Source organism: Gymnoscopelus microlampas (genome assembly GCF_963454915.1).
Source record: "Gymnoscopelus microlampas genome assembly, chromosome: 20".
In the NCBI taxonomy this organism is placed as follows: Eukaryota; Metazoa; Chordata; class Actinopteri; order Myctophiformes; family Myctophidae; genus Gymnoscopelus; species Gymnoscopelus microlampas.
In genome coordinates, this window is record NC_139957.1 from 37,931,690 (window position 1) to 37,956,158 (window position 24,469).

The following is a 24,469-nucleotide window of genomic DNA, read 5'->3' on the forward strand; positions in this document are numbered from 1 at the left end:
CCATCCAAACACACACACACTAGGGCTTTCACCAACTAGTCGACTAGTATAACCACTAGTCGACCTTGTTGGTACTAGTCGAATAGTTGCGGGGAAAAAAATGTTTAAATGCCACAGTAATGGCCCATTACTATTATTATCCTCCTCCTGCCTTTATTTTTGTCAAGAATATGCCCATACCCTATTATTGGGCAATAACCCCCTTTTGAGGATCCTTGGAGTGCTGCTGTGCGCGCACACACACACACACACACACACACACACACACACACACACACACACACACACACACACACACACACACACACACACACACACACACACACACACGCACACACGCACACACGCACACACGCACACACGCACACACTTTAACCTGTCATCCCTATGTTGGGCATATTTTGAAAAATAGTAGTGAGTAAAAAAGGCTCTAGGTGGTGCTGTGGCAGAAAACGGTGGCGCGGAGCTGTCAGACATAGGATAGGCTCCTGTCCTCTGAATTACTTTCTGTTTAAAAGAGACTGAGGTTCCACGCGCTACGTCCAACCAGGGAAACTCCCCCCTGTCCCCCCTGTCAGGTGACAAGAAGGTCAGTTGGCTCTCATGCATTGAAGGAGGCATGAGCTCGGCCCTAGCCTCCCTAGGCTGGTGGGGGGAGTGTAGTGCCCAGGATCACTTAGCAAATTGGCACCGGGTGAAAAAAGGGTTACAAAATCGCGGAACAAAAAAAAAAAAAAAAAAAAAGAGACTGAGGTGCCCTTTTTTTAAATGGGGGGTGGGGGGGGCAGCAAAAATATTGCCTAGGGCGCCAAATTGCCTAGAGCCGGCCCTGCACACACACACACACACACACACACACACACACACAGTACAATGCAACAACCAAACAAACACACACACACACACACACACTCTGTACAATGCACCTGTCACCAACGAAAAAACACACACAAACACAATGCCCCTCCAAACACAAAACATAAACAGCTGTAACTGGATCAGATGAGAACCCAGCCTGGGCTGCAGGCTGCGTTGGAGACACTCTCTCTCACACACACACACACACACACACACACACTCTTAGGAATGTAGCATAATAAAGCTGATAATAGTACTGAAACAGGGCACAGGGGAGTCTGGCCTCACTCATACTGTAATAATATATCCATGGGGGTGTCAGGGCTGACAGTCTACGACGGGCCGTCATCCACACCTAGGGATCGTCTTCCTGTGGATGACCCTGTGTTGAGGTGAGGAGCGGACCCCCCCCCCTCACATTCACCCTGAATCTGGGTAATTTTTGGGCCGGTGTAACCGCCCCCTATAAGTGAGGTTTGGACACTGACCAATCCTGCACCGTGATTGGCCAATAGTCTACAACGCAGTCTACAACGCTAACCCTTCCACAGTCAATGCAAATCTATACTTTTGCAAAGTCAGCCAATCACATTACAGCTAGTGTCATCACCACTAGCTGTAATGTGATTGGCTGACTTTGCAAATTCAGGACTGTGATTGGCTAGCAAAACACATGACACATGTGCAGCCCTATGAATAGCAGTATGGACTTAAAAAAAACACTTCTATGTGAATCACTTCCATCACTGTGATGACCACTGTGACCACACCGCCCACTTCACACTGGGTGTGATTTTTTGTATTTCTTTGGCTATTAAAAAATAGCAGATCTACAAGCTCATAGCGCGGTACCGAGTGCCGCGCTACGAGCTTGTAGATCTGCTATTTTTGAAAAATCTTTAAAAATTTGAGCAAATCTTTGAATATATATATATTTTTTAAAGCGAACATTTGTAACTCAAATCTTTGCTTTCGGGGGGGATTCTACAAATGTCTTCTAAATCCTAACAGTTTTTGTCAGTGGTTCTCAAGCTTTTTCATGTCAAAGACCACCCAAAATTATATGCATTTGGCCGCGGACCCCCATCTCAAAATATGTTGATCCAGGGACCCCCACAGAAGCAAAGATTTCAGTTAACATTTTTGCTTTAAAGGTTCAGAGATAAAAAAAGAAAAAAACTGTTGTCAAACACCGCCCCTCCAGCAGTTTGTTTCCCCGACCACCAAGGGGTGACGCAGGGGGGACTTCTAAACGGGCCATGCCCAAAATAGGTTGCTTTATTCGGATACAATGCGTGCCACTGCCCGCCCCTGCCGGTTCTCTGAATTTTTATTCTTAAATAGGCTCTTTCATGATAAATTGACCACATATATGAAGTTAAACAACTAAATTCTATCCAAACGCTATCTTAAAAGTAAATTCTGTGCCTCAAAAAAGAAGTTTGAGAGCGTTTTAAAACCGAAAGTAAACAGTTCAGACGGACGCGCACGGACGCGCACATGCGTGCGTTAATTTACGTCCCGGATACCCGGATGTCAAAACATAAATAGTAGGGAAAATACGGATTTCAGAAAGAGGACTGTGTTTCAATGCAGGAAAACACCCCAGCATCATTATATAGTGGCTGATAGAGGGGAAAAAATGCAAAATATATATATATAAATATTTTTTTAATGTAAGCTTAATGTTGCCTAGAATCCCTTTAAAAACATATATATATATTCAAAGATTTTCACACATTTTCAAGATTTTTTCAAAAATAGCAGATCTACAAGCTCTGGCTGCAGGAAGAGGGACAAACGTACACAAACGTGGTCCTGCATGGCGGCTCCACCCTGAGCAAATGTAACTGGAGAGCCTGTCTGTTTGTACTGGAAACTGAGCCGCTCCGCTCTGACAAGTCAGGTGGGAAAACAAGGTGGGAGGACTTTAACCTCCAGGAGACTATACACCAGGAGCAGGAGGAGGAGGAGGCGCAACCATGCGTGACACACACACACACACACACACACACACACACACACACACACACACACACACACACACACACACACACACACACACACACACACACACACACACACACACACACACACACACACACACACACACCTGCTTTACATATCCACCTCAACACACAACTGGGATGTAAAAAAAAGAGCAGTGATGGGAAAAGTACTCCCATTTTTTTAAGTAAAAGTATCAATACTGCAATGTAGAAGACAGTACTCAGTAATTAAGTAAAAGTCCGGAATTCAAAATTTACTTGAGTAGAAGTAAAAAAGTATTGGTATAAAAATGTACTTAAAAGTACCAAAAGTAGAAAGTACTCATTATGCAGGATGTCCCATTTCACAAGTTGGCCGAATTGTATATAGTGGTTGAAGTAGTTAATGTATGTTATGTAAAAGTACAATATTTGCCTTGAGATGTAGTGGAGTAGAAGTAAAAGTATAGAAAATTGGAAATACTCCAGTAAAGTAAAAAATAACTCAAAATTGTACTTAAGTACAGTACATGTACAGTACTTAGTTACTTTCCACCACTGACACACACATCTCTCCTGCTTTACATATCCACCTCAACACACACACCGGGGATGTGTAAAAAGAGGAAATGACATCATCACCTCTCTACCAGGCTGGAAAACAATCCACAATGTTTATCCTCTCGTACGGCAAGCCGCCCAACCTAAAAAAACTACCCCCTCCCCCTCTGCTTCTATACGCATTGTGAGTTTGTAGATCAGCTATTTTTGCGCCACACTGTCATATGATGCAGTATAAAATAGGGCAGTGGTTCTCAACCAGTGTTCCGGGTACCACCAGTGGTCCTTCAGGGGACTCCCGGGGTCGTACCGCTCTGCGAGCTTGTATATCTGTTATTTTTGAACATTTTTGAAACAAGGTTTCTGACCCACAGAGACAGTGTGAAGAGGAAGATGAAGGTACTTACTTCAAAAATAAAGAGGATGGAGTCCAGCTCCTCCCTCTGAGATTTGTTCCCTGGAAGGACAGAAGGACAGCATTATGGTACACTCTCACCAGTTAAAACCTGAAGCCGATTCTACATGTCTCCTAAATCTCAACAGTATTCTGAAAAACGTATGTTTCTAAATCAGTGGTGCTTAATCTTTTTCATGTCAAGGACCCCCAAAATTATATATATTTGGCCGCGGACCCCCATCAAAATATTTTGTTCCAGGGACCCCCCAGAAGCAAAGATTTGAGTTAAAAACGTTCGCTTTAAAAATATTTATATTAAAAGATTTGAACACATTTTCACGATTTTTCAAAAATAGCAGATCTACAAGCTCATAGCGTGGCACTCGGTGCCGCGCTATGAGCTTGTATATCTGCTATTTTTGAATAGCCCAAAGTGCAAAATAATGCTTTTTAGCTCAAATCTAAAAATGACACAGTTCTAGGTCTTAATGGGTTTAAGGTACACTCTCACCAGTTAAATGAACACTCCTGATTTGACAGTGTAATACTGGGAAATACTGGGAGACTCTGTAATGAAATTGGGGCTGGGCAAATAAATCGATATTAATGTCATGATATGACACGGTCTGGGATTTTGGAGATTGTGTTGTTTTTCCTGGTTTTAAAGGGTAGGGTAAGTGATATTATTTTGGTTAAAAGGTTAAAGCACTATATTCTGATAGTAATCATTGCTATAGAGTGTTCGTTCAGTAACACAGGTCTCCCTGCTTTCAATAAACAGAAAATACATGTTCAGGTAGGTGACAACATTTCAGTCAATCAGAAGAACCCATTTGTGAGCTTCCAGTTCCAATTCTGTCTGCTCATTTCTTTGTGTCATCACTTCCAATTTCACTTGTTTAATCTGTATCCTGACTGAATTCTCTATCCTGATTGGAGAAAAAAATGGTATCCTGACCTGAAAATGCATTTTCTGTTTATTAAAAGAGCTGGAGAGACATGGAGACTCCTGTTATTGAACAAACACTCTATAGCAATGAGTACTATCAGAATATAGAGCTATTTAACACTTATTTTAACCAAGGAAAATCACTTACCCTAACCTTTAACCACTTACAGTAAACCCTCTAGTCTTAGTCAAATGATTGTGAGACGATTATGCAAAAAATAATTGCGAGTTGGAGTTGGATTGGAGTTAGGCGAAAAAGAAAAAAAAATCGCCCTCACTTCTGTCATCAGAATTGAGTGACATGTTGTATTGTGGGAGAACAGAGAGAGAAAGAGAGGGCGAGTTAATTATTGAGAGTGTGAGTTATTAATATAGCACTCATTAATACAGAGCCCCTGCATTGCTTCTAATTGGCCTCACAACAGGTGGAGCTGGGTGGGGGTTGGTTGGTGGTGTTGGGTGGGGGTTGGTTGGGTGGGTGGGTGTTGTTATTGCTTCAGTAGCCTGAAGCATTTTGGAGCAAGTGTCCCAGCGAACGCCAGGGAGAACTTTCACAAAACATGGGAGGGAGGGAGATCTCTGATTTGGGGTTTGGGGAGAGCACAGTTATAAAAGCCCATTCTACAAATGCCTTCTGAATCAGTAGTTCTCAAACTTTTTCATGTCAGGGACCCCCAGAAGAGAATAGCTGACGTACAAGCTTGCAGCTCGGCACAAAGTGACATGCTGTGCTTGTTCCGTTTAACATTATTATCGTATCTTTAATACCACAATCCACATCATACTGTATAAATAACGTTGACTACTCCGTGGAGCACAGACAGGCAGACGTTTTGTTGAGGTGTCGATGCATGGAAAAGAAACGTCAAGGTTTGTAATTTGTGATTAATTCATCTCCGCCAGAGCTTGGAGAATATCCGTATTTTGGCCAGGGTTGGATGCTGTTTGAGAGCATGTCTTAGAGATGTGCGGATCGCGGTTTTAGCCGCGGTTGCCGCAGTTAACCGCGGTTTGGGTGGATTCGGGTCAATCAAATATAATTATTAATTAATATCGGATAAACCGCGGGTGAAATATTGCGGTAAATAAATTAATGACATCTAATATATCTATCCATAAAATAGCTAAATCTCTGCGTGCTTGTGTCTGTGTGAGTGTGTAGAGCAGCCTCTGTGCAATGCGATCACAAAATGCATTGATTTAGCCTATGGAATGTCCGTGCGGCGTGCGTCTTTTTTTTTTTTTTTAAACCGGTGCTGCGCTGACAGCAGAGCAGTGCGCTCTGTATGTTGGATGCCGCATGTATGCTGGATGCCTGTATGTTGGATGCCGCACAGAGTCTGTCTGTTCAGCGCAGCAGACCAGTGCGCTCTGTATGTTCAGCGCAGCACCGGTTTAAAAAAAAGAAAAAAGACGCACCGATATTCCATAGGCTAAATCAATGTATTTTGTGATCGCATCGCACAACTAATACTAAAACTAACGGGGAATACCAGAAAATAATAATATTTTGACATACGGGAAAAACGGTTGGTGCGGATGCGGATATTTAAATTGGATAATATAATTATTGTGGTTGGATAACGGGCGGATAATTAATTTGTACATGCGGATTCGGGTGACGTGAGAGGCCATCCGCGCATCTCTAGTATGTCTGCTCTCTATCTCTTTCTGCATATCACTACATGTTTGCAACTAAGTTCTACTTGAGGAGGAGGATGATGATCAGTACTAGCAGTGTTAGCATTCTATTAACACATATACAAATATTTTCCCTGTCGTGCCACTAGTTTGCCCACCGTTCATAAAGTGACAGTGATACGCAAAAAAAAAAAAAACACTTTGTCCCGAGATTCATTTTAGTCCCAAATACATATTTTAATGTCCCCTGGATGGCGGGAATGGTGTTGGTCACGAGCCGCGCTGTAATTCCATATGGATCATAATCATGGTTCAATATATTGCAGCAGTCCACTTCCTATTAAATGAAACCAGGTGATCCTACTGTATAAATGCAAATTACTCCCCACAGTGAGCGTGCGTGTGTGCGTGTGGCGCGCGTGTGGAGGTGGAAGTCGTTGGATAATGAAGTGCCTAACCTCTGGGGACTTTCTCTTTCTCTCTGGCTTCCCAAATCACTAACAGTTTTTTTTGGTCGTGGGCTCAAATGGTTTTCCTGTGGGCTGTAATCTGAGTTCACGTTGGGTTCATGTTCATTGGCCTGCAGAGAGGCTACGATGAGAGGGTAGGTGCTACTGTAGGTGTAAATGTACAGTACCACGCTTCAGCTTTTTCTGATTACTGGGACATGCTGTTAGCGTACACAGGCCCTGATTTCACTTTAGACCCCAAGGCCGATTCTACAAATGCCTTCTAAAATCAGTAGTTCTCACACTTTCAAGATTTTGTCACAAATGTTCAAAAATAGCAGATGTACAAGCTCGCAGCGTGGCACGAAGTGACGCGGTGTGAGCTTGTATATCTGCTATTTTTGAAAATGTGTGACAAAATCTAAAATGACACGGATGCTTTTAATGGGTTGAAAAATTAAAAATCAATATGCTCACCTTTTTGTTTTAAGTTACTTTCCAGTGTAATGAAATTTTCATAGAAGATAAAATAAATCTGAGAGCAGTTGCTCTCGAAGAACGCCTTCAGTTCACTCTTCTCAATGATATCTGTAATGCAAAAACACAAAAGAAACAACAAATCAGTCAAATCAAGGTTGAAAGCAAATACACGTAAAGTAAAGCGGGACATCCTCATTGGGACACAATACAAACAAAGTCATTTAGAACATTGGTTCTCAAAGTGGGGTCCGGGGACCCCCAGGGGTACTTGAGGGGGTTCCAGGGGGACCCCAGCTAAATGATGGACAGGAACCAAATGGGCCCTTATGGGTCTGTAACTCTGAGAGTGTACAAACATTTGTACACTCTCAGAGTTACATTAACATAGATTTTACAATATAAATTGTGGTCCCAGAGGTACAAATGCCATTAATTGGGGGTCCGTAGCCCAAATGCATGTCAAACTGGGGGTCCTTGAAATTAAAATGTTTGAGAATCACTGCTAGAGAGACGTAAAAACCTTCTCTTATTGGGGTCCCTGGCTTATCTTTTCAAATGGGGGTCCGCGGGCTAATAAGTGTCAATTTGGCGGTCCTTGACATGAAAAGGTTTGAGAACCACTGATTTAGAACAGCTTAGTTGAATCACAGTGCATCGCATCGTGACTCCTGCATTGGCATACAGGTATTGTATCGTGACTCTTGTACTGGGATACGTATTATATCGTGACTCCCCGTATCGGAATAATATGCATCGTACCGTGACTCCTCATAATGGTGCTCTAACATGCCATGGAGACATAGAAAGACATTAACCCATTAAGACCTGGAACTGTGTCATTTTTAGATTTGAGCTAAAAGCATTATTTTACACTTTGGGCTATTCAAAAATAGCAGATATAAAAGCTCATAGCGTGGCACCGAGTGCCGCGCTACGAGCTTGTAGATCTGCTATTTTTGAAAAATCGTGAAAAAGTGTGCAAACCTTTGAATATATATATTTTTAAAGCGAATATTTTTAACTCAAATCTTTGCTTCTGGGGGGTCCCTGGAACAAAATACATTGATGGGGGTCCGAGGCCAAATACATATAATTTTGGGGGTCCTTGACATGAAAAAGATTGAGCACCACTGATATAGAAACATAGTTTTTGAGAATACTGTTGAGATTTAGGAGACATGTAGAATCGGCTTCAGGTCTCAATGGGTTAAAACTATTATTGAGGCCACTTTCCTCTCATTATTTATAGGATTGCTGCTCCATCACTTTTAAAGCCTCAACACTGTCTACCTGGATAATGATGGCACTCACCACACTGTGCACTTTATGACTCAGGTTTGTCCTCTCTGACTGAGAGGCAGGATAAACACTGGTACTCGTTTTTATTTAAAGCAATTGCTGGAATGCGCCTGCTTATATTTGTTCCATGCTGGAACAGAACGATAGCACTTATCGGACCGGCTCCAGTGATTTTTTTAAACGCTTAAGGTGCTCATACAGAGCTGGGCAAGGCAGCTTTCTCTGTCAGGGGCCCAACTTCCTGGAATGAGCTTCAACAGTCTTTAAAAATCATCTCCTTGCCATCATTTGGACAATTCAGAGCAATGGTCCTTAATACTTTTAACCGTGATTGCAGCTGTTTTAGTTAAGTAATTGTGTTTTAGTTGACTGTTTTATGTACCGTTTAAGTTGTGTTATTTTGTAACTGTACTCTGATTCACATTCCTTGTCAATCTGTAATGAATTTTGATTGTGTCTATTATTGTAACCTCTCAGTGGCGTGCACAGACATTTTGAGGGGCAGGTGCTCAAGTAAATTATACTTTTTTTTGTTTACTTGGTCTGCTCTTTTTTCCCTCTACACCTATACCTCTTTGCCAAAAATAGCCGATCTACAAGCTCACAACGCCTCGCGCTGCGAGGCGTTGTGAGCTTGTAGATCGGCTATTTTTGGCTAAAGTTCTCCTCAGAAAAGGGATGCTAGGTTTCGAGTGGTTATGGTAAAAAGAAAAATCATATCACATAAAGATTTGGCGGACCCCCTGTAGTAACTCTGAGGACCCCCTGTTGAAGACCCCTGCTGTAAACTGAAAAAAAAAACAACCTTTTTCCCCTTTTTTTCAAAAGGGCACTTCTGGTCAAGAGGGCAAAGGGCAGGTGCTCTAGCACCACCTAGAGTCTATCCGTGCACATCCCTGTAACCTCTGCTACATTGAAAATGAGGGCTTGCCCCTCAACTGTACTCCCGAGTCTAAATAAAGGTGATGATGATTAAACATGGAACATCTTCTTTTTATCTTTTCATTATTTTTTTTACCCCCTCTTTCTCCCCTAATGAAATCGTCATGTCAATGAATTCCTCCCCACACACATTTCTATGTTGTCACTGCTGTCGTAGCCTACTGAATCACCTGCCGGTGAGGAGCCCCCACCGAGAGGACGTAGAGCCTCAAACTCTCAGAGGTCTGTCGACTCGGCAGGTCGGCCAACAGAAGCTCCTGTATCTCACTACCTGCAGATGATGTGCTCTGGTGGCAGCGATGTGAACACTGCTGTCAGGAAGGCATGGTATTAGCATCCTGTTGCATAAAGTCACCAAACGGAAACGCTGGCCTGCTGTGTCACAAGAGGAGCCTCCGGGCAGAAGGTCGAGTCAGCAGAGAGGCGATTAACCCATTAAGACCTGAGGCCATTCTTTAAAAAAAATCAAAATCCTAACAGTTTTTGGAAAAAAATCTAAAAAAATAAATTTTCACGATTTTTCAAAAATAGAAGATCTACAAGCTCATAGCGCGGCACTCAGTGCCGCGCTATGAGCTTGTATATCTGCTATTTTTGAATAGCCAAAGACATCTAAAGTGACACAGATGCGTTCCAGGTATCAATGGGTTAAACTCTTACAAGCTTCTCTGGTAGTCACACTATGTATGGTATATACACAGGGGTGCACATAACTGGTGCGCAGGTGCGCATGCGCACCCAAAAATAAATAATGCGCGGCACATCAGACGAAGGCGAGGCGCTTTTGCGTACCGACAGCTGGGACAGGAATTTCCAAGCTTTTTTTTTTTTTTTTAGCAAAACTAGACAATAAAAGCCTGGAGATCGAGGCTAGGGATTTACTTCCTGAAGCCACACTCACACAATCACGCTAAAGCACGCGTCGGCCCCATGTACAGCCATTAGGCGCAGGGGGAGGGGACGCCATGCTGCACGTGATTGTGTGATTGTTGCCTCGCATCGCCTCGCATCGTCTCGCATTGCCTCGCTGCGTGCACGCAGCCAGCAGCGGCTGTTAGATGCACTCGTCACCGATGATGAACGCACCGTAATGGTGCAAAATATGCCGTGAACGTCCCAATCTGGCGGATAAAAGCAGCGCAGCACAGGGCACCAACCATGGGGGGTTCACCAAACGCCGTGAGAAAACAAAAACGGCGACATTTGGTAGCAGAGCGTCCTTTTTTTCTAGTGCAGCACCCCCCCCCCCCCCCCACCCCGTTGACAAAACTGTCAACGGTGGGCACCGTGCTGAACCCCCCCCCCCCCCCCGCCCCTCGTTGACAAAACGGGACAGGACCGTTTATTATGGGGGCGGCCATAGCTGAATGGTTAGTGAGCCTGCCTAGGGAGCCAGAGGCCCTGGTTGCCCCAGGTTCGATTCCAGACCAGGTCAGCATATGTGTCGATGAAATGAAATTTGTCCCTGAGCAAGACTCTTAACCCCTAATTGCTCACAGGTTCTCATTGGAAACAAGACCGCAAGGACTTTCATGAACGATCTGTTAAAAGGAATTATCCTTATTTGGTGCACACCAAGTCACATCTCCAGGTGCTCTTCTGAGTACTAGACCTAAAAAGTTATGTGCACCCCTGGGTATACAACAGTGGTTACTCAACCAGTGGTCTGGGGACCACCAGTGGTCCTTGAGGGGGTTGCAGGTGGTCCCCAGCTAAATGATGGAGAGTTGGTAACCAAATGGACCCTTATAGATATTTAACTCTTGAGAGTGTAAAATGAAACCAAATGGACCCTTAACTCTCTCAGTGCCAATGAAATAAAAAAAATATGTTCATACTGTGCCAGCAATTATTATTATTTTTTTCAAAGTAAAGAAAAAGTGCTTAGGAAGTGAGATACAGCCTTTTTCATATTTTGTTATAAGTTAAACAAAGAGTGGATGGAGCTGCAAATCTTCAGATAATGATGTATTTTTTTTAAACTTGGGATTTCTCGTTTTGGCACTCGGGGCATTCAGAAAAAACTCGGGATATCTCGTTGTGTGGCACTGAGAGAGTTAAAGATCTTTAACTCTTGAGAGCGTAAAATGAAACCAAATGGACCCTTATGGGTCCATTTGGTTTCATTTTACGCTCTCAAGAGTTGAATTATTGTTAAACATCTGCATTACTTAATTTACAAGAAGTACACAATTAGAGAATGTAGAAGAATTGTTATTTTGATCAACGTTCGCCTGTTATCTCTCCTATGATGGTACCAACATCAATTGTGGACAAAAGCTTATCCAACGCCAACAAAACATCCTACGTTTTGGGTTCTGAGAGGCTAAATCTCATCCAACGGTGGTCCAGTGGCTCAAAAAATATCGTATAAAATGTGAGTACTTCTTCCATCACTGCCTGAATGCACCCCACCATGACAGACAGAAGTCACGCAACGTCACTTTCATTGATTGAAAATGAAATGTGGGTCACAGCTGACATGATGCGGTAATGTTGAAGGCAGAGAGTTCACAAACCAACGTGGTCACAGAGTTGGTGATTTGCTCTCCAAGCCATCTAAAAAAAAAAGGCATTTGGAAATATTTCAGATTTCAGGTCTACACTAGGCCATTGGTTCTCAAAGTGGGGTCCGGGGACCCCCAGGGGTCCTTGAGGGAGTTCCAGGGGGTCCCCAGCTAAATGATAGATTAGGCACCAAATGAACCCTTATGGGTCTGTAACTCAGAGAGTGTACAAATGGAACCAAATGGACCTGTTAGGGTCCATTTGGTTCCATTTGTACACTCTCTGAGTTAAATTGACATAGATTTTACAATATAAAATGCGGTCCAAGTGATAGAAATGCCATTAAATGGGGGTCTGTAGCCCTAATGCATGTCAAACTGGGGGTCCTTGAAATTAAAATGCTTGAGAATCACTGCTAGAGCCGTAAAAAAACTTCTTTTATGGGGGTCCCTGTTATATCTTCTGAAATGGGGGTCCGCGGGCTAATAAGTGTCAAGTTGGGGGTCCTTGACATGAAAAAGTTTGAGAACCGCTGCACTAGGCTACACTAGGCCCCCTCATTTTTTTTCTCCCCTCTACACCAAATCTCTTCATTGAAAATAGCAAGTCTTCAAGCTGAGCTGTTCCCCTATTTTCACCAAATGTTTGTGTATTATAATATGCCAAGAATAGGGACACTGGGGCATTGGTTCTCAACGGGTGGGGTTCCAGGGGGTCCCCAGCAAAAGTAGTCAACATATCCATGTATATGTTGGCTATTCAAAAACAGCAGATCTACAAGCTTCTTTTTTTTTTTTTTTACATAAATCTTCTCTTCTGGGGGTCCCTGGCTCAAAATATTTTCAGATGGGGGTCCGCGGCCAAGTACATATCAATTCGGGGGTCCTTGACATGAAAAAGTTTGAGAACCACTGCATAAGGGTTCATGTGGTTAAATTAAATCACCATTATTGGATAACTTCATATTATTAAGCCATTTAGACCTGGAACGCATCTGTGTCACTTTAGGTTTCATTGGCTATTAAAAAATAGCAGATACACAAGCTCATAGCGCGGCACCGAGTGCCGCGCTATGAACTTGTAGATCTGCTATTTTTGAAAAATCGTGAAAATATTTTTTTTATATTTTTTTCCGAAAAACTGTTAGGATTTAGAAAATGTTTAGAAGCGGCCTCAGGTCTTAATGGGTTAATTATGCCCCGGCCCCCCCTAACCACAAATTCACAGGCCTGGCTGAAACCCTGCCGAGTCCCAAAACTCTGCATTCGTTCCCAGTTACCAACGGTTGGTAACGAGATAGTCCTGGTCTGAATGGAAACACATTACAGGGAGGGGTGGGGGTGGGGGGTAGGGGTGGTCCTGGCACATCAACTGAGCAATTAAGGCTCACCTTCTGTTGTGATTGTGCCTGCCCCACATGTCACACTGGAACACTCCCAAAGTAAGACAGCCAGGCTCATGGGGACACGCTGGCATTTTGTAGATCGGCGCGCCACAAAGGGTTGGCAAAGTTATCTTCATAATAGCTCCAAGAGATGAGAAAAGACTTTCTCCTTAATCCATTAAGACCGGGAACGCATCTGTGTCATTTTTTTTTATGTCTTTGGATATTTAAAAATAGCAGATATACAAGCTCATAGCACGGCACTCTGGGAACATGTTGTGCATATTTCAATATTTTTTTTTTTTTCAAGCGAACATCGTTAACTCAAATCTCTGCTTCTTGGGGGGGTCCCTGGAACAAAACATTTTCAGATGGGGGTCCGCAGCCAAATACATATATTTTTGGGTGGTCCTTGACATGAAAAAGTTTGACCACCACTGATATATAGCAACATGTTTTTTTCAGAAGATTGTTAGGATTTAGAAGACATTTGTAGAATCCCCAGAAGCAAAGATTTGAGTTAACAAATGTTCGCTTTAAAAAAATATATCTTCAGAGATTTGCACACATTTTCACGTTTTAAAAAAAATAGCAGATGTACAAGCTCATAGCGCGGCACTCGGTGCCGCGCTATGAGCTTGTATATCTGCTATTTTTGAATAGCCCAAAGAAATCTAAAAATGTCACAGACGCGTTCCCGGTCTTAATGATTTAACAGGGATATCTAGACCTCTTGCTTAATGGATTCAGGACACAGTGAAGGAAAATGACCAAGCCTCCCGAGAAAAAACTGTAAAGCCAGTTGGCTCTTGGGCTACAGGGCAGACAAAACTGCATCTGTTCCCAGAGCTTATCTGATTTCAGCTCTGGCCCCTTTGGAACACTGAATAAGGGATGACGATACCTCCGTCAGTAAGAGTAGAGCCCAACCAATACATCTGTTGTGTCGGTATATCTATGTCGTTATTTGACTTTTTGGACCAAATCAGTATTGGCGATGATGCAGCTCATGCGTCCAGATTTTGTACGGATTAAGTGGTTTAATAAATTGTGTAATTGTATTTAAAATGTTATAATTATACTTAGTAAACTAGACCCAAGTTGGCTCTATTCTTGGTGTGCTCTTTTTCCCTCTACACCAAATCTCTTTGCCAAAACATTTGCGAAGAAAATAGGATTGGCTATATTTGGCCCCAGAATATGGATGCTGAGGTTTAAGTAAAATGTTCTTTTCATATATCGAAGTTTAATATACTTTATAAAAAACATTTATGTATCATATGTTGTCTCATATGTTGTCTTAATTTTCATTTATTTGTTTGCTGAATCTTCTCAAAACAGAAACTTTGATCACAATGATTTTTTTCTTTTTTTTCTTCAAATTTGATTCAAAAATTTACTTTTTTGACTTCTTGAAAATATGGGTCAAAACATTGGTAATCGTGTTCTAGGGGGCTCTCCAAAATTGGGATCAGTCGAGCTCTACTGATGTGTTGTCCAGGTCAACGGTACCAGGATGGCATCACAGACCCAGCAGAATAACCAAACGGGCTTAGCAGAAAAAAATCCTTAATGCTGAAAGCCTCTTGTGATTTAGACAGTGGAGGATGTTTACTTAACCCATTGAGACCTGGAACTGTGTCATTTTTAGATTGAGCTAAAAAGCATTATTTTACACCTTTGGCTATTCAAAAATAGCAGATCTACAAGCTCACAGCGCGGCACCGAGTGCCGCGCTATGAGCTTGTAGATCTGCTATTTTTGAAAAATCTTGAAAATGTGTGCAAATCTTTGAATATATATATATCTAAAGCAAACATTTTTAACTCAAATCTTTGCTTCTGGGGGGTCCCTGAACTAAATATTTTGATGAGGGTCCGCGGCCAAATACATATCATTTTGGGGGTCCTTGACATGAAAAATATTGAGCACCACTGATATAGAAACATACGTTTTTCAGAATACTGTTGAGATTTAGGAGACATGTAGAATCAGCTGAAATGTAGGCTAATCATGTCAGAGCTGACAGGAGTTCCGCATGGAAAAACACACAGAACAGTGAAAATGTAAAGCAGCTCCAGCCCAGGGGAAAGACACTGCTACTATTTATAGGATATCAAAGTCGGATGGTAAACACTGTCCATCCAACACAGACTAGATGTTTTGGAAATGACTGTCAGGACTGCCATTGATTTATCTGCACACCAGGGTAGTAACAAACAATTCTTTTCTTAGCAATTATTATATTGATTACATTTTTGATTAACTAAATAATCTGTAAGCGTGTTTTATTTTTATATCAGTGAATCAACGTGAACATTTTGAATAGATATTCTTCGATAATCGATAATGCACTTAAGCCCTATTTTATACGTTGTTGTATAACGGTATCATGCCATTCTACTAGTTCACAAGCTTGTGAGCTTATAGATCAGTTCTTATCACTATTTTGTTTTCAAATCGATTACTTTACTTGATAGTTACAGCCCTAGTTTTCAGCACTACTTGTTTTAGGCATAAAAAGGCACCAGCGGTGGATTTAGAAGGTTTACAGATATGTGCCATTATCCCATATCACACATGAACAAACAGTGTTTACATGTAAAGAAGATAGGCCATCTTTCAACAGATAGGGTTACAGTTGTGTGAATATAATAGGCCTACTGCTTCAAGCTGCAAAACAAAACAGTTGATGATGAGCATGAATGATAAGTCTCTTTTAGAGCAATCCTCTTACAATGATAGTCAGGGGAAACCTTCTCTATACAATAGCCTCTTCATGATACTCGCTCTACACTATCCCGGATGCTGTCCAATAACAATAACCAATATACAACATTTTAACTCTGTTGCTTTTCTCTGTGCCACCTGCTCATAATAGATTATTATTACATTAGAGCACTGCTTCCCAAACAGTGGGTCAGGACCACCAATGTTTATGAGTCGCGAGTAAATAAACATTATTTCAAAATATAAAAAACTAGAAAATGTGCTCCTCGGAGCACAGGTCTCCACCAGTACTGTTCCTGATTAATCCTGTCTTACCTTATTTATAGGTCTCTATTTCATCATGCGTCTCGCTAGCCAATCAAAGCACACCCTTTCAACATATTGTCACGTGTCACGTGAAGCTTGACCAATGTTAGCTTGGTGGACACACGGAAGGACGAGAACGAAAACATAGTCTCCTGGCGGAGACAAAAAGGTTTAAAGAAAAAAATCACAACTTTACGTCAATTAAAAACAATTCCAACATATTTCAAAAGTATTTCATGAATAAAAGAAAACTATAAAATAAAAGCCCCCCCCCCCCCCCCCCCAAAAAAAAAGAAAAATGAAGAAGAGGTGAAAATCGTTCGGGTCCCGGGCACACTAATTTCTCTTTTGGGTCTTGAGCTAAAAAGTTTGTGAAAACACTGCATTAGAGCATTGATCCAGAGGGAGCTCTACAGACTTTATAGTTGTACCATGCAGATTCAAAAGCTGTTAAGGAAAGGACTCCGTTTTTGGAATAGGTACCGGCACGCCTCAAGTCAATTGCATGGATTAAAGATAAATTAAATCTCACGACTGAAAATGTCCCTATGTGCGATTTGTGAAACAGTGTGAAAGGATCCCCCACACACAAGACGAACACAGCATGTAAAATTAGGATGCTTTAGTAATATTGTTCCTGCTGTTCTACATACTGCCGACCATGTGAAGAAATCAGATTCAGGCTTTAGCCTTTGCTTTTATATGAAATATCCGAGACGATTAAGATATCATGGAAGATGCTTCTGAACATATTGCTAGTTTGACCACTTCAAATGCCCTAATCTTAAAATAACCGAAAATAGCCTTTCTACAAGCTCTCAATGCGTCGCAGACGCATTGAGAGCTTGTAGATCGGCTATTTTTGCTGCGCAACATGCTTCCATAGAAGACATGCTGGCTTCCATGGAATCCAAATGACTGAAATCAGTCTTGGCGACTGAGAACTTTAATCCATGCAATTGCCTCGATTGTTAACTTTAAGTCCTCCATAAAGAGCTGGCTGAACACAGTAGCAGCTGGACCTAGACATCAATTAGTTGAGGTTTCAACTAAATTTCCCCAAAAAATTGTAAATTCAACATACTGTACATTAACACTCAAAGTGGAAATATCGAAATAAGCATATTTTGTTTGCGTTTCATCTTTTTGACAGATATGTACAAATAACGTGTTCATGTATAGGCATTTCATTGTCAATAAAAACAATTGATAAAAACGTGGATGGATGTGCAATGCAGCCTTCACAGCCAGTCCCTCTCATAACCAGCCTGAGAATTATTGCACGCACACTGGCCTGTCTGCCACTGAATATTGGATTCTTGGGTGTGAGTGGTGTGTGTGCAATTGTGTGTGTGTGTTTGTACAAGCATGTGTGATCCTACTCCAAGTTCTTACATTGTGCATTAGTGTAGCACTGAGTAATGTCTCTCTCCCTCTCTCTCTCTCTTATCTTTTAACTTGTTGCACAGCCTCGATCTCCCAGAGGAGACAACACTTCATTAAACCCTCTTCCTTCACACACACACACACACACACACACACTCTTCCTCTTGATGAACACCAATGCTGAGCTAATCACATCTGTGCAATTCACACCTCTGCTCAATGACACTTGAGGACAGACAATGTAATACACTTGACCGCATACGCACACACACACACAGACACAGACACACACACACACACACACACACACACACACACACACACACACACACACACACACACACACACACACACACACACACACACACACACACACACACACACACACACACACACACACACACACACACACACACACACACACACACACACACACATGCAAGCAGCAAGCCTTGATGTCTTTGTGCAAAATAGTACAAAAGAATATACAAATCAGCTATTAAACAGCCAATAATTACCGGTAGAGACTCATTTTCACATGAACAGTATTTAATCTCACACACTGGAAGGACACATTGGTCATCTAGTAAACATCAATAGCAGCCATGAAAATGATCTACAAACAAAACTAGAAAGCATAGCGTGCTTTTATGATTATTACCATTTGTACTGTCTGCCTCCCTCTCTCTTTCATCAGCACTCAAAACTCTTGTAAAATGGAATAAACCGAGTGTGTATCCAAACAAATGTGTTTTTTGACCACCAGTGCTAGGGACCAGTGTTGAGGGCCAAGACTAGGGGCCAGTGCTGAGGGCCAAGGCTAGGGGCCAGTGCTGAGGGCCAAGACTAGGGGCCAGTGCTGAGGGCCAAGACTAGGGGCCAGTGCTGAGGGCCAAGGCTAGGGGCCAGTGCTGAGGGCCAAGACTAGGGGCCAGTGCTGAGGGCCAAGGCTAGGGGCCAGTGCTGAGGGCCAAGGCTAAGGCCCAGTGTTGAGGGCCAAGGCTAGGGCCCAGTGTTGAGGGCCAAGGCTAGGGGACAGTGTTGAGGGCAAAGGCTAGGGGCCAGCGCTGAGGGCCAAGACTAGGGGCCAGTGCTGAGGGCCAAGACTAGGGGCCAGTGCTGAGGACCAAGACTAGGGGCCAGCGCTGAAGGCCAGTGCTGAGGGCCAAGACTAGGGGCCAGTGCTGGGGGCCAGTGCTGAGGGCCAGTGCTGAGGGCCAAGACTAGGGGCCAGTGCTGAGGGCCAAGGCTAGGGGCCAGTGCTGAGGGCCAAGGCTAGCGGCCAGTGCTGAGGGCCAAGGCTAGCGGCCAGTGCTGAGGGCTAAGGCTAGGGGCCAGTGCTGAGGGCCAAGGCTAGGCGGCACTGCTGAGGACCAGTGCTGACGGCCAGTGCTGAGGGCCAAGGCTAGGGGCCAGTGCTGAGGGCCAAGGCTAGGGGCCAGTGTTGAGGGCCAGTGTTGAGGGCCAGTATTTAGGGCCAGTGTTGAGGGGCCAGTGTTGAGGGCCAGTGCTGAGGGCCAGTGCTGAGGGCCAAGGCTAAGGGCCAGTGCTAGGAGCCAGTGCTGAGGGCCAGTGCTAGGGGCCAGTGCTGAGGGCCAAGACTAGGGGCCAGTGCTGAGGGCCAAGACTAGGGGCCAGTGTGCTCTACTACTAGCCCAGTGTTAGGGCTCTTATCTGAGACAGTCACACGGGTCCAGATTTCAACACGGCTCTATTGTGACAGAGGGCTTCCTGCCTGTTAGCGACGCACGTCAACAGCCTCAGGAAAAGATGTCCACTGATCAGCACAATCACTGGTCTCTATGGGACGGACAGGAAGGGAGAGGAGGAGAGGAGAGGAGAGGAGGTCGTCAGCACATCTTCGTGGAGAAAGGCAGCCCAAAGGGATTTTGCTTGTACATCCAAACAGGACTGCAGACTAGAGTCACAACATCACTGCAGGAATGCAGACCAGATTCACATCACTGCAGGACTGCAGACTAGTCTAGAGTCACATCACTGCAGGACTGCAGACTAGTCTAGAGTCACATCACTGCAGGACTGCAGACTAGTCTAGATTCACATCACTGCAGGACTGCAGACTAGTCTAGAGTCACGTCACTGCAGGACTGCAGACTAGTCTAGATTCACATCACTGCAGGACTGCAGACTAGTCTAGAGTCACATCACTGCAGGACTGCAGACTAGTCTAGAGTCACATCACTGCAGGACTGCAGACTAGTCTAGAGTCACATCACTGCAGGACTGCAGACTAGTCTAGAGTCACATCACTGCAGGACTGCAGACTAGTCTAGAGTCACGTCACTGCAGGACTGCAGACTAGTCTAGAGTCACATCACTGCAGGACTGCAGACTAGTCTAGATTCACATCACTGCAGGACTGCAGACTAGTCTAGAGTCACATCACTGCAGGACTGCAGACTAGTCTAGAGTCACATCACTGCAGGACTGCAGACTAGTCTAGAGTCACATCACTGCAGGACTGCAGACTAGTCTAGAGTCACATCACTGCAGGACTGCAGACTAGTCTTCTAGAGCAGTGGTTCTCAAACTTCTTCATGTCAAGGACCCCCAAATTGACACTTATTAGCCCCATTTGAAAAGATGTGCCAAGGACCCCCATAAGAGAAGATGTTATTACGGCTCTAGCAGTGAATTTCAACCATTTTCATTTCAAGGACCCCCAGTTTGACATGCATTTTAGGCTACGGACCCCCATTTAATGCCATTTCTTTCTCTGGGACCCCAATTTATATTGTAAAATCAATGTTAATTTAACTCTGAGAGTGTACAAATGGAACCAAATGGACCCTAACGGGTCCATTTGGTTCCATTTGTACACTCTCAGAGTTACAGACCCATAAGGCTCCATTTGGTTCCTAACAATCTATCATTTAGCTGGGGACCCCCTGAAACTCCCCCAAGGACCCCTGGGGGTCCCCGGACCCCACTTTGAGAACCAACGGTCTAGAGTCACATCACTGCAGGACTGCAGATCTGAGCCATGTGGTTGCAGGGCTGCAGACCCAATCCATGACCATGTTGCTGCAATACAGCGTATTACTTTGATAGTTCTAAATAGGGACACACACATAGTGGCACCAAAACAATGCATCATAGTCAACACAGGTGTGTAGACAACAGGCTTGGTGTTTCTTTTATATCTTTAGACCATGTTCCAACTGAAGTCTGTTTCCTTTGCATCCTTTGCCAAAAGGAAAACAATGCATCCCCGGCCTCATGTTTCAAAAATATCACATTTCTCAGACAAACAGTCAACAAGTGTGCCATCCAAACACTGTACTGATTCAAGGCAATCACATTGTCACATTATACTGTGACTGTACCCATAGTTATTGTGGACTGGCGATCAGATGTCAAACTGTTTTGAGCTTGCAGATCGGCTATTTTCGGCGAATATATTTATGGGGGGGGGGGGGGGGAGAGGGCCTTGAAGCCCAAAGTTCCCACGCAAGTACAGAGCCACTAAGTACTGTATTGAGCGTTGGTTCTCAAAGTGGGGTCAGGGGTCCTTGGGGGGGTTCAAGGGGGTCCCCAGCAAGAGTAGTTAATGTAGCACAATCATTTTGTGATGCTACACGGGTAGTACACGCCCACGCGCTGTGGGCTTGTAGGTCTGCTATTTTTGAAAATATTAGAAAAAATATATATTGAAACTGTTTGGATTTTTTTTTTTATATTGCGGGGGGGGGGGGGTCCACGGGCAAATGCATATTCATCATTTGGGGGTCCTTGGCACGAAAATGTGAGAACTACTGGTGTAGAGGGATCACGTGGTTAACTGATTGTGTATTCAGAAAGCATTTCTTTGTGTGCGTGTGCTTGCGTATTAAATTGCTGTATGTCTGACATGCAGTGTGTCAGAGATCCATCAGAGAGAGCCTGTCATCCTGCTCTCTGTTCAGAGACAAGCTGCTCTCTCCATCCCCCGCCCCCCACCCCCCCAGCCGGCCAGTGGAGCGAGAGAGAGAGGAGGCATCAGCTAAAAAAAAATAGAAATTCATAAATAAAACATCCAAGAAGAATAGCAAGTAAGACAAGTGAAGAATCCCAGGAGGAGGTGAAGGCTAAAACACAAACATCGGAGGAGGAGCAGGCCGGGAAGTTGTTGCACTGAGGGGTTCAGAAACCTCTAGTTCTGTCAGAGGAGGTGTTGTGTTAGTGGCTTTAGTTAGTACTACGCTTGTTCAGATAGGTGATTTCTTTGCCTATTCAACAAAAGCAGATCTACAAGCTCATAGGTCAATACATATCATTTTGAGGGTCCTTGACATGAAAAAGTTTGAGAACCACTGATATTATAGCAATATGTTTTTATTTCAAAAAACAGTTAGGATTTAGAAGACATTTGTAGAATCCTCCAGAAGCAAAGATTTGAGTTACAAATGTTTGCTTTAAAAACATGTATATACAAAGATTTGCACAAATGTTCAAGATCTTTCAACAAAAAAAAAATTAGCAGATCTACAAGCTCGTAGTGCGGCACGCGGTGCCATGCTATGAGCTTGTAGATCTGCTATTTTTGAATAGCCAAGGAAATATTAAAAAAATTTCACGGAAGCGTTCCCAGTCTTAATGGGTTAAAAGTGATATTTTTTGGTTGTTGAAAGGTTAAAGCACTATATTCTGATAGTAATCATTGCTATAGACTCTATAGCAATGATTACTATCTCTATAGTATAGAATGTTTGTTCAGTAACAGGAGTCTCCCTATGTCTCTCCAGCTCTTTAATAAACAGAAACTACATTTTCAGGTACAAGTGACAGCCAATAAGAGATTTTTATGGGGCCAGGCTTCCAGCATGGACCCATATTGTTATTCGCATTATTCCATTTCTTCTTCTTCTTCTTCTTCTTCTTCTGCCGTTTTTGCCAGTTCTGGCTGAACCGTGCAGTCGCTTTTTATGAAACTCGGCCATATGGTAGATGGTCATGAAAAACGATCAAAAAATAAATCTCACAATCTTTCGTCAAAAGGTGGCGCTATAGCACTCAGTTGAAAATGACAACTTTGAACAGGTACAACTCATGCCCTGTTTCACCTACAGCCATGAAACTTCGATGCACACATGCGTCTCCTCATGCTGAACAACTTTCACACTCTGACTTTTGACCTCTGACCTTTAGATCTCCCACCATTTTGAATTATATGAAAAACAGTTAAAACCTATCTCCTCCTGGGATTTTTGAGTAATTTGCACGAAACTTTTTACACATGAACTTTGGACCTATACCAAAAAACGTTTGCAAAATATCTTCCATAAGTGAAAAAATGAAGCTTTAATGAGCCAATGAATATTGCAGTTTTATGACAATTATTCATCTGCCCCTAACACATACATGCAGACTTACCATTCTTTGAAACTTTGCAGAAATGTAAAGGGCCATTCCAAATATCACTGAAACCAATCTTACTCCAATTGGTCAAACGGGGGCGCTATAGCAATTTTTTGAAAATTGAAACTTTAAACCGGCAAAAGGCATGCCTCGTTTGGCCGACAGCCATTAGACCTGCTTACACATGTGCCTTGACTAATGAGGAACACATCTATCACGTTGACCAGTAAGCACCGCCCTTAGATTGTCCGCAATCTTGAGCAGTTTGAAAAACACTTAAACCCAGGATTTTTCAGCTATTTGCGTGAAACTGTATGATCTGTGTGATCTCCTTTTTCACAGGTTCTTGTCTGTTGGTGGCTTCTCGCTTAAATGTGTGCCCCACAACCTGAAGGTCACCAGTTCAAGCCTCACTTGGTGCAGACTTCATCTGAGTTGCATTTCACACAACATGACTATCAATGAATACATCTGCAATTGTTAAAGATAACATGAAATACTTAATTGAGTGTTTTTTACATACAGCTGATCTACAATCTCACAACTTTTCAGATAGCAATGAGAGTATGTTTTTTCAATGTATAACATACTTCATTGTGAAAATAGCCAATGTACAATCTGACAACTTTTAATGGTTTGTGAGCTTGTAGATCGGCTACTTTCACTAATTTTGGTTCTGAGGAGATGTACAATTTCTTCATTGGTAAATGGTTTGTGAACGAGTGATCTTAGTGTTAGTGAAACAGGGGCTTGGGTCATGACAGAAGGCAAGAGTTTGTGATCCTCAACAGACAATATCAGCCTGGACAAAGATATAGCACTATAGGTAGTGTTGCAGCTACCTAAGAGTGCTTCATGACCGTAAGGTTGCCGGTTCAAGCCTCACTTGATGCAGACTCATTTAAGTTGAAATGCAAAAAACATGACTCAATCTATTCCGTTTCCATGGCGCTCTCTCTCTCTCTCTTCAATCTATTCCATTTCCATGTCTTTCTCTTCAATCTATTCCGTTTCCATGTCTCTCTCTCTGTCTCTTCAATCTATTCCATTTCTCTCTCTCTCTCTCTCTCTCTCTCTCTCTCTCTCTCTCTCTCTCTCTCTCTCTCTCTCTCTCTCTCTCTCTCTCTCTCTCTCTCTCTCTCTCTCTCTTCTCTCTCTCTCTCTCTCTCTCTCTCTCTCTCTCTCTCTCTCTCTCTCTCTCCTCTCTCTCTCTCTCTCTCTCTCTCTCTCTCT

General features: G+C 43.1%; 1 protein-coding gene across 4 annotated transcripts in view; it reads right to left on the reverse strand.

Annotated features, from left to right (window-relative positions):
- Positions 1-24,469, reverse strand: part of ralgapa2 (Ral GTPase activating protein catalytic subunit alpha 2) — a 252,180-nt gene that overhangs the window by 195,079 nt on the left and 32,632 nt on the right. For all 4 annotated transcript variants that reach the window (XR_014599889.1, XM_084045660.1, XM_084045658.1 and 1 more), the window contains exons 2-3: positions 7,321-7,431; positions 3,815-3,864 (exon numbers count right to left, since the gene is read on the reverse strand). Coding sequence is in view for 3 of the 4 variants with exons in the window: in XM_084045660.1 (XP_083901786.1) it covers positions 3,815-3,864; positions 7,321-7,431 (161 nt within the window). In the remaining variant the exon portion in view is untranslated. The remainder of the gene's footprint in view (positions 1-3,814; positions 3,865-7,320; positions 7,432-24,469) is intronic.